Source organism: Silurus aristotelis, assembly GCF_946808225.1.
Source record: "Silurus aristotelis genome assembly, chromosome: 3".
NCBI lineage: Eukaryota > Metazoa > Chordata > Actinopteri > Siluriformes > Siluridae > Silurus > Silurus aristotelis.
This window is the reverse complement of record NC_139576.1, coordinates 5,583,996-5,597,597: the sequence shown is the minus strand read 5'-3', so window position 1 is coordinate 5,597,597 and position 13,602 is coordinate 5,583,996. Positions and strand designations below refer to the sequence as shown.

Sequence of the window (13,602 nt, the reverse complement as noted above, 5' to 3'; positions counted from 1 at the left end):
AGAGTAGGCTGAGCTGCTGTACTGTAAATGCGGATATTTGCTTGAGATTTCATCAGTGTACGGCGTTGCAATAGCATTTCTTTTATAACATGCAATATTTAGACCCTGGTCTGGATGAATACTCAATAAAACCGACTTCCTGTGCACCTTCCAGCCAATCGGAATCAACCATATACGTACGTGACATCAGGCATAACATTATGACTACCTGCTTAATATTGTGTTGGTCCCCCTTTTGCTGCTAAAACAGTCCTGACCCATTCAGGATCAACAGCATGAACCTCTTCAGCAGTTTGAGCTACAGGAGCTCGTCTGTTAGATCGGACCACACGGACCAGCCTTCGCTCCCCATGTGAATCAATGATCCTCGGCCGGACATGACCCTGTCGCCGGTTCACCACTGTTCCTTCCATAGAGCACTTTTAATAACTGCAGACAAGTTACCACCCCTTCATTTCTTTGTCTTTTTCTTTTTTACACTTAATGGTAAAAATAAAGTTGCCCAACATTCCTTCATCCTGATGCAAAAAAATGTGGAAAGAATTCTACACAAAAACAGAATGTGGAATGGGTTTTTTATTCTCACTTTTATACAGTATATAGTTTGTTCATTTACACCCATGGCATATGAAAGACACCTCTATCCAGAGTGACTTATTGTACAATGAGCAGTTCAGGGTTAGGGGCCTCTCTCAAGGGCCCAGCAGTGCCACTATGGTGGATTTGGGATTTGAACAGATCTTCTTCTTCTTCTTTGGGCTTCTCTTATTAGGGGTCGCCACAGCGGATCATTCGTGTATATACTCCCCGGTCCTCTACATCTGCCTTCTTTTAAACCAACTACCTGCATGTCTTCCCTCACCACATCCATAAACCTCCTCCTTGTTCTTCCTATTTTCCACCTTTCTGGTGCCTCCCTCATCAGCATTCTTCTACTAATATACCCCATGTCCTTCCTCTGCACATGTCCAAACAGAGCCGATCCTTGATGCAGTCCAACCTCCACCTTAAACCAGTCTGTCGTTCCTACTGCACACTTCACTGCTGTCACACTGTCCTCATACATGTCCTGCACCACCCTCACATACTTCTCTGACACCCCAGACTTCCTCATACAATACCACAACTCCTCTCTCCACGCTGTCGTACGCCTTCTCTTAATCCGCAAACACACAATGCAACTCCTTCTGTCCTTCTCTATACTTCTCCATCAACATCCTCAAAGCAAATAAGGCATCTGTGGTGCTCTTCGTCTGCATGAAACCATACTGTTGCTCACAGATGGTCACCTCTTCTCTCAGCCTGGCTTCCACTACTCTTTCCCATAACTTCATGATGTGACTGATCAACTTATTTCCCCTGTAGTTACTGCAGGTCTGCACATCTCCCTTATTCTTAAAGATCGGTACCAGCACACTCCTTCTCCATTCCTCAGGCATCCTCTCACCTTCTAGAATCTTGTTAAAAAAACCTGGTTAAAAACTCCACCTGTATTTCATCTGGTCTAACCGACTTTCCACTCTTCCTTTTAATCGCTGCTCTCATTCCTTCTTACTAATCCTATCCACTTCCTGCTTCACCATCTCCACATCATCCAACCTTCTCTCTCTCTCATTTTCCTCGTTTATCAGTTGCTCAAAATACTCCCTCCATCTTCTCAACACACTCTCCTCACTAGTCAACACATTTCCCTCTCCATCCTTTATTGCTCTAACTTGCAGCACTTCCTTTCCAGCTCGGTCTCTCTGCCTGGCCAATCACTACAAATTCTTCTCTAGAGGACCTTTATTTTAATGTGTAATAATTTGCCATTTTTTTATACTTTGGAGCTAAATTGTTTTATATAATTACACAATATGGACAAACTGTTTGTAGCACCTGACTGTAGGTTTTTTTTTTTACTTTCCATTCCACATTTAATCCCTGTTTACTGTTATAATAACCTCCACTCTCCTGGGAAGATGTTCCACTAGATTACTCATTTCCTTAATACTCACTCACATTAATTACCAAGAAATACAAACACTTTGGACATTTTCTAAACGCTTTACTGCTTCATTTTAAATAAATTGACTTAGATTTAAAGCCCAGATTATTTAAAACACAATCTTTGAGAATCATCAAACCATTTTCTTCTATTCAGAACAGTTAGTCAGTAAACATGTCCATGTTATAAAGCCATAACCTTCTGTGATACTGTGTCACTGTTTCCATGACAATCGCATCCTGGTCTATAACACAAGTTCTCTCAGTCCTTTTAGGGGTTTTTTTTCTCTTCTTTTTATCATCACATTTTTTTTTCAGAATACTGAAAGGACTAAAAGAAAGACTAACATTTTCTTGGTATTCTTTTTTTTTATTTTTATTTTTTTATGTACAGCTCATTCTGTTTCTATGGAGACTGAATGTGTGCAGGATTGAGGATTTTTTTTTTGTGCAAGATCACAAAATGTAACTGACGTGTTCATTTTAATTTCAGATTTTAAGCTTCTATCTATCTATCTATCTATCTATCTATCTATCTATCTATCTATCTATCTATCTATCTATCTATCTATCTATCTATCTATCTATCTATCTATCTATCTATCTTATTATTTAATAGATGTTTTTAATTAAATTATCCTTACATTTAATTTTCATTCTCATTATTTTGACCAGTATCCAGATGTTCCAGATGTTTATAGTTACTAGAGCATCCATAAATAAAAAAAACGAATCATTTTGCGTTCACAATTCTGGCCAATTTATTATAACATACATGTTTTCCACGCCGATAATGTTGATAATGATGACAATGATGATGATGGGCGTGTGTACGTGTTTTCCAGAGCAAGTGTCTGCGCGCATCGTACAGGAGGTGACGGCTGAGGCGGTCGCGGTACTGAAGGGAGAGCAGGAGCTCCATCCAGGCACAGCCGTACGACTTTCCTCAGGTAGGACACGCCATTATCATTCACTCTCATTGATACCGGGAGCCGTGCTCTCTTGCAAATCTGGGTTTTGTTTACTTCCTGGAATAGAAAATATAATGGTATGCTTCAAATATGTTTTTTCTTGTAAATAGCATGTATATATATATATATAGGTTGGGGTATATTTGGTTTGAAAGAGGCAGATGTAGAGGGCAGGGTAGTATGGAGATGGATGATCCGCTTTGGCCAAAAAAAAAGAAGAAATAACGTGTAAACATATACACATAAGTATATGAAATGCTGTAGTTATAAGTCCTGATATATGATATAAGTCCTGACATTTGATATATTTGCAGTGTGGTCCTTTATTCTTGCAATAAATATTCAAATGACTTTTATTTTATTTTATTTTTTAAGGAAAAAACATTTTTTAAGCATTTTAGCAATTAGCATCACGTCTTCTGTCCGTATACATCTAAATATTGAGGAGACCAGTTGCTGAAGTTTTTGGGAGAAGAATGTTGTCCCATATATTCTGAAAAAATTATTCTGAAATTGTTCCACAATTTGTAAACAGATTTGGTGAAACTCTGCTCATCTTTATCATCTCATCTGAGATACACTATTTATACCCAATCATCTTACTGACCTGTTGTCAGTTAACCTCATTAGTTGTGAAATGTTTTCGGACTGTTTTATTTTAATAACTTACGTTTTCAGACTTTTGTTGCCCCGTCCCAACTCTTTTGAGACTTCACATTCAAAATGACCTTAATAATTCCTTAAAATTATACATTTCCTCATGTTTTCTATGTTCAATTGTGAATAAAATATGGGTTTATAACATTTGTATATCATTGCATTCTGTTTTTATTTACAGTTTTTTTTTTTTTTTGAGGTACACAACTTTTTTGGAATTGTACTTCAAAATCAGGATCAGGGAAATTATGTTCATTTATCCATCACAAAAATGCTTGTCTCATCGAGATCAATTAGCAAAAGAACAGCAAAAACTTGTTCCTTGAAAAATAGATTGGGTTATAGCAGTATAAATGTTAGTATCTATGGAATTTTTGTAGATATCTAATCAGGGATTCTAATGTGGGAACAAATAAAATAATACCATATTTGGAACTGCTGTAAATCTGTTAAATTTCATGTTGCCTATATGGAGGATGAAACAAAGCAGCATTCTTGCTGAATATAAACATTAGGATTAGAGGTTAGTGATTGAGGCATTGGGCTTTGGATTCGAAGGTTGTGGGTCCAAGTCCCAGCCACAATAAGCTGCACATCTGGGCCCCTAATCAAGGCCCTTAACTCCATAGTTGCTCAGTTGTATGAATGAGATAAATGTATCTCACTTTTGATAAAGTTATCGGCTGAATGCCATAAATGTAAATGCAATTTTGGTGAAGAAAATCTTTATAACCTGGAGAATTGAAACCTTGTAACTTTGGAACCAGGCTTGAAAGGGAATCTCTTCTGGTTGGCCCCGGAGATTGGGATTGTAAATCAGTATGGTACAAAGTGGTATCAGAAGGTTTTGAGACTAGATCTGTTTATAAGAAAGAACTTTATTTATCTACTTTTACACACTATTACAACTTAAAAATAGTTTCCTTAGCTTCCAGCGTTCCTGCCACGTCGGAAACGTGTCCTGGAAGTCTTCTTTTTTAGAAGCGTGTCAAGCACCTTCTGTGATTCACGCTGGATCTCTGCAATGATGTCAAAACTGTGAGCTCTGAGCTGGATCTTCATCTTTGGGAGGAGGTCAGAGTCTGTAGGAGCCAAATCTGGCGTGGAGGTTGGGTGAGGATGTGAGATCATGTTGTTTCTAAAGAGAAACTCACATATGAGGAGGAGCTCAGTGACAGGGTGCGCACGTGGTCAGAATAGCAGACGTGGTAACACACGTGGTCAGAATTTGCCCATTTGAACAGCTCCCAATGTACACAGGACAATGTCTTTTTGCACACTGACTTATTAAGGTCGGTGCTCCCTGTGACTGTGAGTGTAGCCTTGTGCTGCGATCTGTTGGCATGTTACAAAACTAGTCTTAAAACCGGCCCAACAGATGTGATAGAGGATCAGGGTAAATCTGGCAGGTTCAGAGCAGTAGAAAAGTGTCAGGAGCAGGCAGCAGGAGATCATACAAGAACAAAAGTGAGTCCAGAAAGTCTAGCTGTGACAGCAGAACTGCCAGAAGGTCCCACAGCTGAAGGGTTTCATCGAACGGTGTGTCCCAAATGATCAAAAGCTGGCATTTGTACATTTCCTGTTTTGCTGTCATTGTCACAGATAGCAGGCTTTTTTGTTTTTTTTTGTCAGTAATGAGATTCATTTGAAATTATTACTTTCAAATTCAAGAAATTACTTATTTCCTAAATCTTTTTGCAGCTTGCGGACACTTCACCATGTGAGGGATTCGGACTATAAGATTCATATGTTTTTATTGAACATTCCATTCCACATTTAGTCCCAGTTTGCTCGTATAATAGGCTCTACTTTTCTTCTTCTTCTTCTGGGAAGATGTTCCACTCGATTTTGTGGAGATGTGTGTTTATTCAGCTATAAGGGTGTTAGTAAAGTCAGGTACTGATTTAGGTGATGTGAGGAGGTGATGAGACTGTGGCAAGAAAAACTTCCTTAGATATTATGAGGATGAAACGTTGAGTGGAACCAGACTAAAAAGGGGAACCCATCCTCATTTGGGTGACATCAAGATTGTGATTATAGTCTTTAAACAATACAGAACACTGGAGAACTAACATGAGCACTGGAGTATAAGATTATGAGTAATGATTTTTCTACAGTCTTATTTAAAGTTATGGAACCAGGAGCTCCTTAGCTCCTAACTCATAAAATAGCTCAACATTTGCGATCATCATAAATCCAACAGCAGTTTCTCCATGCCAGAGCCTTTAAACACTCAAAGAGGTCCAATTTTGAAAACTCCACATAAAGTGAAATCCAAATGGTGCTGGTAAGTTTTTAGATGGTTCGGGATGTTTGCGGGGTCGGCATCTACTTGAGGTGGGACAGCATACAAATTAATCTAAAAAGTGTTCAAAAGGGTTTATAGCTCTTCAGCAGAAGATCTTCCACTCCAACTTTCTTATGGAACCATATCTTCATGGAGCCTGCTTTGTGCACAAGGACATTGTCAGGGTTGAAACAGATTTGGGTCTCCTAGTTCAAGTGAAGGAAATATTCCATGATACCACCTCCAAAGACATGATATACCATTGTATGCCTTTAATTTCGTTGTAACAGTTTGCTGAAGAACCACAAACGGCTGGATTTGTTGGTTTTGCATGGCAACATGTACAGTATACGAACAAATGATGGATATTGCAAAGTGTACATGAGTTTCTTTTATTAGTGGATATGTTTTTTGATGACCAGGTAATTTGTGTATGTGCGTGAGTGTGCATGTGTCTGTGTGTATAATTTTTATCTAGGACCTGAGTAAGTCTCTGTGCTGTCGCTTCACCTCCTGCTGAATGGCAAATCCGTTTTGACAGCTGGTCTCTTCCATTAGCACTCTGCTGTGTATATGCATGCTGACTAAGGGTTGAGAGAACAACCTGTCCGCTCGTCCAAACAACCTGTCCTACCTTCTTGTGTGTGTGTGTGTGTGTGTGTGTGTGTGTGTGTGTGTGTGTGTGTGTGTTTGTGTCACAGTACACACAGTGCATGCATAGAAATAAAGCTTACCTGACTGCTGGCCTGGTTCAATACGATGAGAGCTCTCGGGTCCGTCATCATATCATGACCTGTTGGTGTGTTCTCATTTTCTGTAACAGCAATTCTGACATGACAAATTTAATGGTCTGATTCTTATTTCGATGATAACATGCGCAGATGTCTACGGTGGAGAAAAATAAATATAATTGTTAACATGTATGAAAGGAGTCTCCAGTGTCAGAACTTCAAGGTGTTTTCCATTGAAGGAAAGTCTTCAGACAGTTTTTTTATTAAATGGGAGGCATAAATAATATGGGCGCTTAGTGGTTAAGGCATTGGATTTGGCTCAGAAGGTCACGAGTTAAAATTGCAGCTACACCAAGCTGCCACTCCTGAGTTTTCAGTGGTGGACAGTAAAGAAGTAAATGTAATTTGTTACTGTATTTAAGGAGCTTTTTTCATGTATCCATACTTTACTGAAGTATTTTTCTTTTTTTGGAAACTTTTACTTTACCACATTTCAAAGTCAAAGTTACTCAACTGCATTTTGCGGATCAAATCTGGTCAATCTTTTCACATAAACTGAGTTGATTAATGAAGAGTCTTGTGACAAAAAATTATAATAGGAAAATTATAGCCATAATAAATCATATTACTTTGGATACTTAAGTACATTTAAAGGCAAATACTTTTGTAGAGGAAGACCAAGGAGGAGGTTTGTGGATGTGGTGAGGGAAGACATGCAGGTAGTTGGATTGAAAGAGGCAGATGTAGAGGACAGGGGGGTATGGAGACGGATGATCCGCTGTGGCGCCCCCTAATGGGAGAAGCCAAAAGAAGAAGAAGAAGATACGTTCAAATCCCAAATCCACCATAGTGGCACTGCTGGGCCCTTGGAAGAGGCCCCTAACCCTGAACTGCTCATTGTACAATAAGTCACTCTGGATAGAGGTGTCTTTCATATGCCATGGGTGTAAATGAACAAACTATATACTGTATAAAAGTGAGAATAAAAAACCCATTCCACATTCTGAAAGGCAAATACTTTTGTAGCACTCTTACCTTGAATGAAATAATATATAAAGTTGTGTATCTCTGCTTTGACTCAAGTACATGGTTTAATAATTTAATTATAGGTATTGAAGGTATATTTTGTCTGCCATTGCTTCTAGGCCCCTGAGCAAGGCCCCATAGCTGTTGTTTAAATGAGATAAGTGTAAGCCGCTCTGGATAAAAACAGCTGCCATATGCCATAAATGCAAATAAAATAAAGACTGTTGAAGCGGGGGTAATGAATATTGATGTTACTAATGTTATGGGGCTCAGTTTTCTGAATGAATTTTGTGAAACCGGGAAAAACCCAGTAAAAATCCATAAATTAGGCGCTTCGTTGTTTAAGCCGCGGGGTTCAAAGCGTGGGAAAAAAGTAGTGGCTTATATTCGGGAAAATATGGTACTCTTGATTATTAAACATAATCAAGAATACAATTTTTAGTTAATAAACAAATATAGTCACCAGTAATATTAAGCTGAGCAATCAAACAGTTCAGGAGAATATTCTGGTTTTTTTGCCCCAGACCATCTAGTTTTTGGCTATATCTATAAGTCTTGGAATAGTTTATAATTGTAATTTGCTTTTGAATAACGGTTGCTGCAAGTTTTCAGGAGCTGAAAAAATGTGTGACCTCATTAATGCGGTATTAAAAGGATGAGCTCATGCAGTGCGAGCTTAAACCAAGCAAGGAAGTCAGTTGCATCTCTAACCTAAGCGTCACGTTGTAGATTCGTTGCTGTCTTTTTTCTAGTGATTACATCCATTGCTCATATACTTTTGTTGTTTTCTGTGTTGCTGCAGTGGAAGACTCGACCAACTTGCCACCTTCTCCACCTCCATCTCCTGCAGCCGAGCACTTTGGCCCTCTAGAGCAAGGTAGGTCCATGTCCAGTTGCTAATAAGTGTAAGTGTGTGGAAAGTGTAGTAGTGTTTGTGCAATTGGTGAGTGTGGAAAAAAATAAAAACATCTGTGGTTTGGATGTGTCTTCATCCCTGTTCACTACTGGCCCCACATGAGGGTTTTTTTTTTTTTTTTTTTTTTGGAAAAAATGGCCACCACCATTTCTTGCTGGACAGCCGATAAGACACACACTCCTGATTGAGGCACGGAGACCCACCCTAAAAGAGAAATGGGTGCAGGAATGTCTTTGCCACCTTGTCCTCTTCCTTACTTCTCCTCGGCGCGTGTTAAATGCTTGGCTTGATCTTCATTGCCAGATTCTTAGAGGAAATCAGACAGCTCAAATCAAAACGATGACATTTACCCCACCCGCCCCCCCACCTTACTTCTATCAACATCACTTTGTTTCCTACATACACTCCTCCGGAAACCTTCTCACTCTGCATGATACTATTTCTTACTCTGGCCCTTAATGCCATGCTGTTGGCATTCAGGCTCATCCCCCTGGTACCGTCAAGTCTAGGGAAATGTTTTGCTCATTCTGTTCTCGTCTTCTTCTTTTGCATGTTATGTTGTGAGTGCTGTTCATGTCGTGGGCCTGCCCTCATCCGTTTCTTTGTTTGTACGTGTGTGTGTTTGTTGTTTATCGATGCCGATTTCGGTCGGATCTTTGCTCTGTGGTTAGAATGGCACCGTGTATAAACCAGTGGAGGCGTGTGCAATGCTCAGCTTGTTTAGCCCCCCTATTATATAAACTAATGTTTGAAGTTCAGTCGTTACAAAGAACCTGGAAATGTGGAAGCCATGTAATTTATGTAGTTTATAAACTTATACAAAAAATACTAAAGCCTATTTGTTTTAAAGTTGTTTTCAATGATACACATAAAACATTTCCAATTAGCAGGTCATGTTTGGGTTGTTTTTAGGCAGTTTTTTACTTGTGGCAACAGGTGTCACTCCGGTGGCACATGGCAGATGCATGTTATTTTAACTCATGACTTTAAGGCTTTGAGGCTTTTTAATATGTTTTTGGCTCAAACCTGCTCCTGGCATACCCTTTCAATTAGGGATGTGGTATCTCAGTGGTAAAGGCTTTGGGAAACTGACCGTAAAGGTCAGGAGTTCAAGCCCTAGTATTGCCAAGCTGAACTCTTGGGGTGCTTGAGCAGAGGCCCTTGACCCTCTGTGCTCTGAGGTGCTGTAACACAGCTGACTCTGCACTCTGACCCTATTTCTTGCGTTGCTGGGATATGAAAATATGGAAATTACAACTTCCCTTTAAGATCAATAAACTATTTAAAAAAATAAGAAATCTAAAACATCTAAATTTGCAGTCACCAATAAAAAATTTAAATGAAATCAATACCAATAATGACTGGGATCTAGGACTACCATTAGTACCTTGAAATCTGACAAGGCATCAAGAGAACTATGGAACTAGCAACTAAGTAATCTGAGAAATCCCCAAAACTTCAGCTCCTATGGGTGGTTCCTGGGCTGCAGTGGTCAGTATCTATCAATAGTGTTTCATTTACATTTGCATTTGCTGCCTTTAGCAGATGCCCTTGTCTCGAGAAACGTACAGAATGTGCTGTGAGTCTTCATTAATGAATAAATCTAAACTGGTAAGCTAGATTACAAACTTAATATAAATCAGCCTACAACTCTGTTAAGAGTTGTGCTAAAGCAGGGGTGCCCAATAAGTACAACACAATCTACTGGTAGATCGCAAATGAAGTGTGGATAGATCGCATGACATTAAAAAAATACATATTTATTTATGCATTTTTAAAGGAGGTAGATCATTTTGAATTGGTAATTTTATAAGTAGTTCGCATGCTGAAAAAGTGTGTGCATCCCTGTGCTAGAGGATCTCAGGCAGCGGGGTGCAGTGTGAGGAGTGATGAGGTCTCTGAGGTAAAAATCTTAAACGTGCAGCTACCGGAAGCCAATGGAGGAAGACCTGCCAGCAGAGAGTTGCAGTAGTCAAGTCTTGAAATGACAAGAGACTGAAAAAGTACCTGAGTAGCCTGTGTGGACCGAAATAGTTGACTCCTTCAGATGCTGTAAAGAAGGAATCCACAAGAACCATTAGCAACGTGTGAAAAGGACAGTTGATTGCCCATAGTTACCCAGGTGGCGCCCAAGGTTGCGAGCAGTGGCTTAAGGGAAGAGCAGAGAGTTATGAAGAGTTATTTGAGATCTGAGCAGAAGCTGTGGTATCTGATGTATCAAAAGAGAAGACGAGTTGAGTTTCATCAGCATAGCAGTAGTAAGAAAACCCATGTTAGAATTTGACTTTACCAAGAGAGTAGGTATAGAGGGAGAACAGGAGGGGACCAAGTACTGAGCAGATGTGGACCCCCTCCATGTTACCTGGTATAAGCGCCCATCCAGGTAGGAAGCAAACTATCCCCACGCTGCTCCATGGATACCAAGGCTCCTGAGAATAGACAAGAGAGTTTTGTGGTTGACTGTGTTGAATGCTGCTGAAAAGTCTATTATGATGAGTACAGATTAGGGCTGGTCCATGGTTTAGGAAAGAGAGAAGAGAAAATTGTCCAGGCAAAGTCCACAGGTAGAGGGAAAAAGGAGTGAGGGTCAGAAAGAGATGAAAGAGTACAGGAAGCTGGAAATTGTTTTTAGGTAGGATAGGAAGAGTGATTGTAAAGGAAACCAGGGGAAATTGCATGGAATTAAAAAAAAAACATGGTTAGATGAGACAAAGGGTGAGGTGTGAAACACCATCTCAGTAACAACAGTAAACCCGTCCCACCACCTCTACCTGTTTCTTTTGGCAAGTGAGAGAAAGCATAGGCAGAAGACAAAGCAGCTGGTGTAGTGGTGTTATAGTGTTGTGATATCCAGGTCTCAGTGAGTGCCAGAAAGTCGAAGACATAGTGGAAAGCTAAGTCTGTGATGAAGTAATCTTTCCTTACAGCAGACTGGCAGTTCTAGAGCCCACCTATCACCACTGTTTGTGACAGAGACGACAGAGGAGGGTAGATGAGGTTACCTACCGGCAATGTGACCTCTGTTCTGTTGATGAGAATGTCTGTGTCTGTAAGAAGAGATGGGTTTAAGGCACATAACTAATCTGCCAATTTGAGATTTATGTATGATTTTAAGAATACAAAAGAACAATATATCTACTGATATCAACACTGGCCTTAGCAGGGTTACCTTCAACTAGTGTCTGTAACAGAGCACCTTCAATATAAATGAGTACAGTGCAGTGTGGTAATTCCTGGAAGACCCTTAGCCAGTTTCCCCAACAGATTGTGCCCCATGCATTTGGTGGCACCTTGCATTTTAGTGGACTGTGCCTAGGAATACTTTCTACAATTAACCTTTAGCTACCAAGATGTAGCTAACCGACGATCAGTGGTACATGTAAGACTTAGTGTTTAGTATCTGTTACCACCTGCTCTTATACTTTCAGCTGGTTTGGAATTTGTGACCCAACTCACAAGCCACTATTTCTATCTCGAACCATGTTGGTGGATTTTCAATGGATGCTGTATCACTTACTGTAGTTCATACAGCATTTATATCTCAGCTTGTTTACTCTCCCATGTCTCTGCGACATGGATTGTTAGCTGAATATACTCTTGGCTGATTTATCAAGATTTAAATGAAACTTTGACTCAGATAATTACACGGTGCCTTCACAGCAGCTGTTTCTGTTTGTGGCCATAGCGTCTTGTGTGTTTTTCCAGTGTTGTGCTTATGTGTTCCACGTCTTCACAATCCCTTTACGTAGAACCTATTCTGCATATCTGTTTTCTCTTTCTATTTTTTACTGCTGCCTGTCTTTTTGTCTCAGCTCTTTCTCTTTTTATCACCTCTGGCATTTCCATGTTTTTCCTTACCTTTTACTCCTCCTCCTAAGATTATCATCATTTACACCTTTTCTTTTCATCTCTCTTTTTCCATCTCTTTCAACTTCTTCCGTCTTCCTTCCTCTAATTTCATTTTATTCTTACTATCCAACTCTTAAAATCGTCCACCCATCTGTTCACCCTTTCCTGTCTTCTCTATATTCCCCCTTCTCTCTCTCTCTCTCTCTCTCTCTCTCTCTCTCTCTCTCTCTCTCTCTCTCTCTCTCTCTCTCTCTCTCTGTGTGTGTCCAGATTTCCCTGCATTTCCTTCTCCTTGTGTCTGTTTGTAGATGTAGGGGATGAGGAGGAGGCTGGGCCTCTCTGCCGCTTCCAAAATTCTCGGGAGAGGTGCAAGTTCCTCGCCCCCTCCATCTCAGTTTCAGTGCCTGAGGATGAACCCTACTACTCTGACGAGGAGTACTATGACCACCCCTTATTCAGCCCTGAGTGGACACTCTCAGGCTCGCGCCCTTCAGGGCAAGCCGCTGCCTTTAGCCAGATCGAAGGTGAACCGAGCATGGTTCCTCTCCACTATCCTCCCCCATTCTCTTCCTTTTCTTTCTCTGCCTTTTCTATATCAAATTCTCGTTTGTCATGTTTATTCTCAACCTTGGTCTTCCCTTCTTCATATTCTTTCTCTCCCTGGTCTCTTTCTTTTGTCTTCCACCCACCCTTCCGTCTTTTGTCTCTGTTGTGTCGTGCACGCTCTGTCTGTGGAGCGTTTCTTATCCTCGTCATGCCCTCTCTTTTTGTCTCCGTCCATTTTTTTTCCGGACATTTCATTCGAAGTCGTTTGGCTCTCAGCCCAGCTTTTATGCTTGGTGTCTTTTTTTTTAAGTGTTGTGTAAATACAAAAAGCTGCATATTGAAATTCAGGGCCATGCACTCAGCACCTGATAGAGTAGTGACCCCGGTCGTGCATCTCGTTTCGATACGGTGTGAGCCAAACGGCTTGCTGACTGATCAGCAGGTCAGTCCAGCATGGTGTGCATATTATTTGGTCTTTGCCTGTTTTGTGAATCTTGCTCCTGTGCCTGTCTGATTGTCTGTTTCTCCATTACCTGGCCCATTCTCATTTGTCCATGATCCTGCCCCATTACCGATCCAATTCCCTTTTCCACCGTGTTGATGTACACATGCTGTAGTTCACAGGAAGACTTT

General features: G+C 40.3%; 1 protein-coding gene across 50 annotated transcripts in view; it reads left to right on the top strand.

Moving 5' to 3' along the window:
* The window catches only part of map2 (microtubule-associated protein 2), a 132,454-nt gene that overhangs the window by 91,552 nt on the left and 27,300 nt on the right, over nucleotides 1-13,602 (top strand). For 32 of the 50 annotated variants that reach the window (XM_083536235.1, XM_083536245.1, XM_083536211.1 and 29 more), the window contains 3 exons: nucleotides 2,832-2,936; nucleotides 8,461-8,535; nucleotides 12,732-12,947. In XM_083536235.1, the coding sequence (XP_083392361.1) occupies nucleotides 2,832-2,936; nucleotides 8,461-8,535; nucleotides 12,732-12,947 (396 nt within the window). The remainder of the gene's footprint in view (nucleotides 1-2,831; nucleotides 2,937-8,460; nucleotides 8,536-12,731; nucleotides 12,948-13,602) is intronic. The other 18 variants (XM_083536208.1, XM_083536207.1, XM_083536206.1 and 15 more) reach the window with 1 other exon arrangement.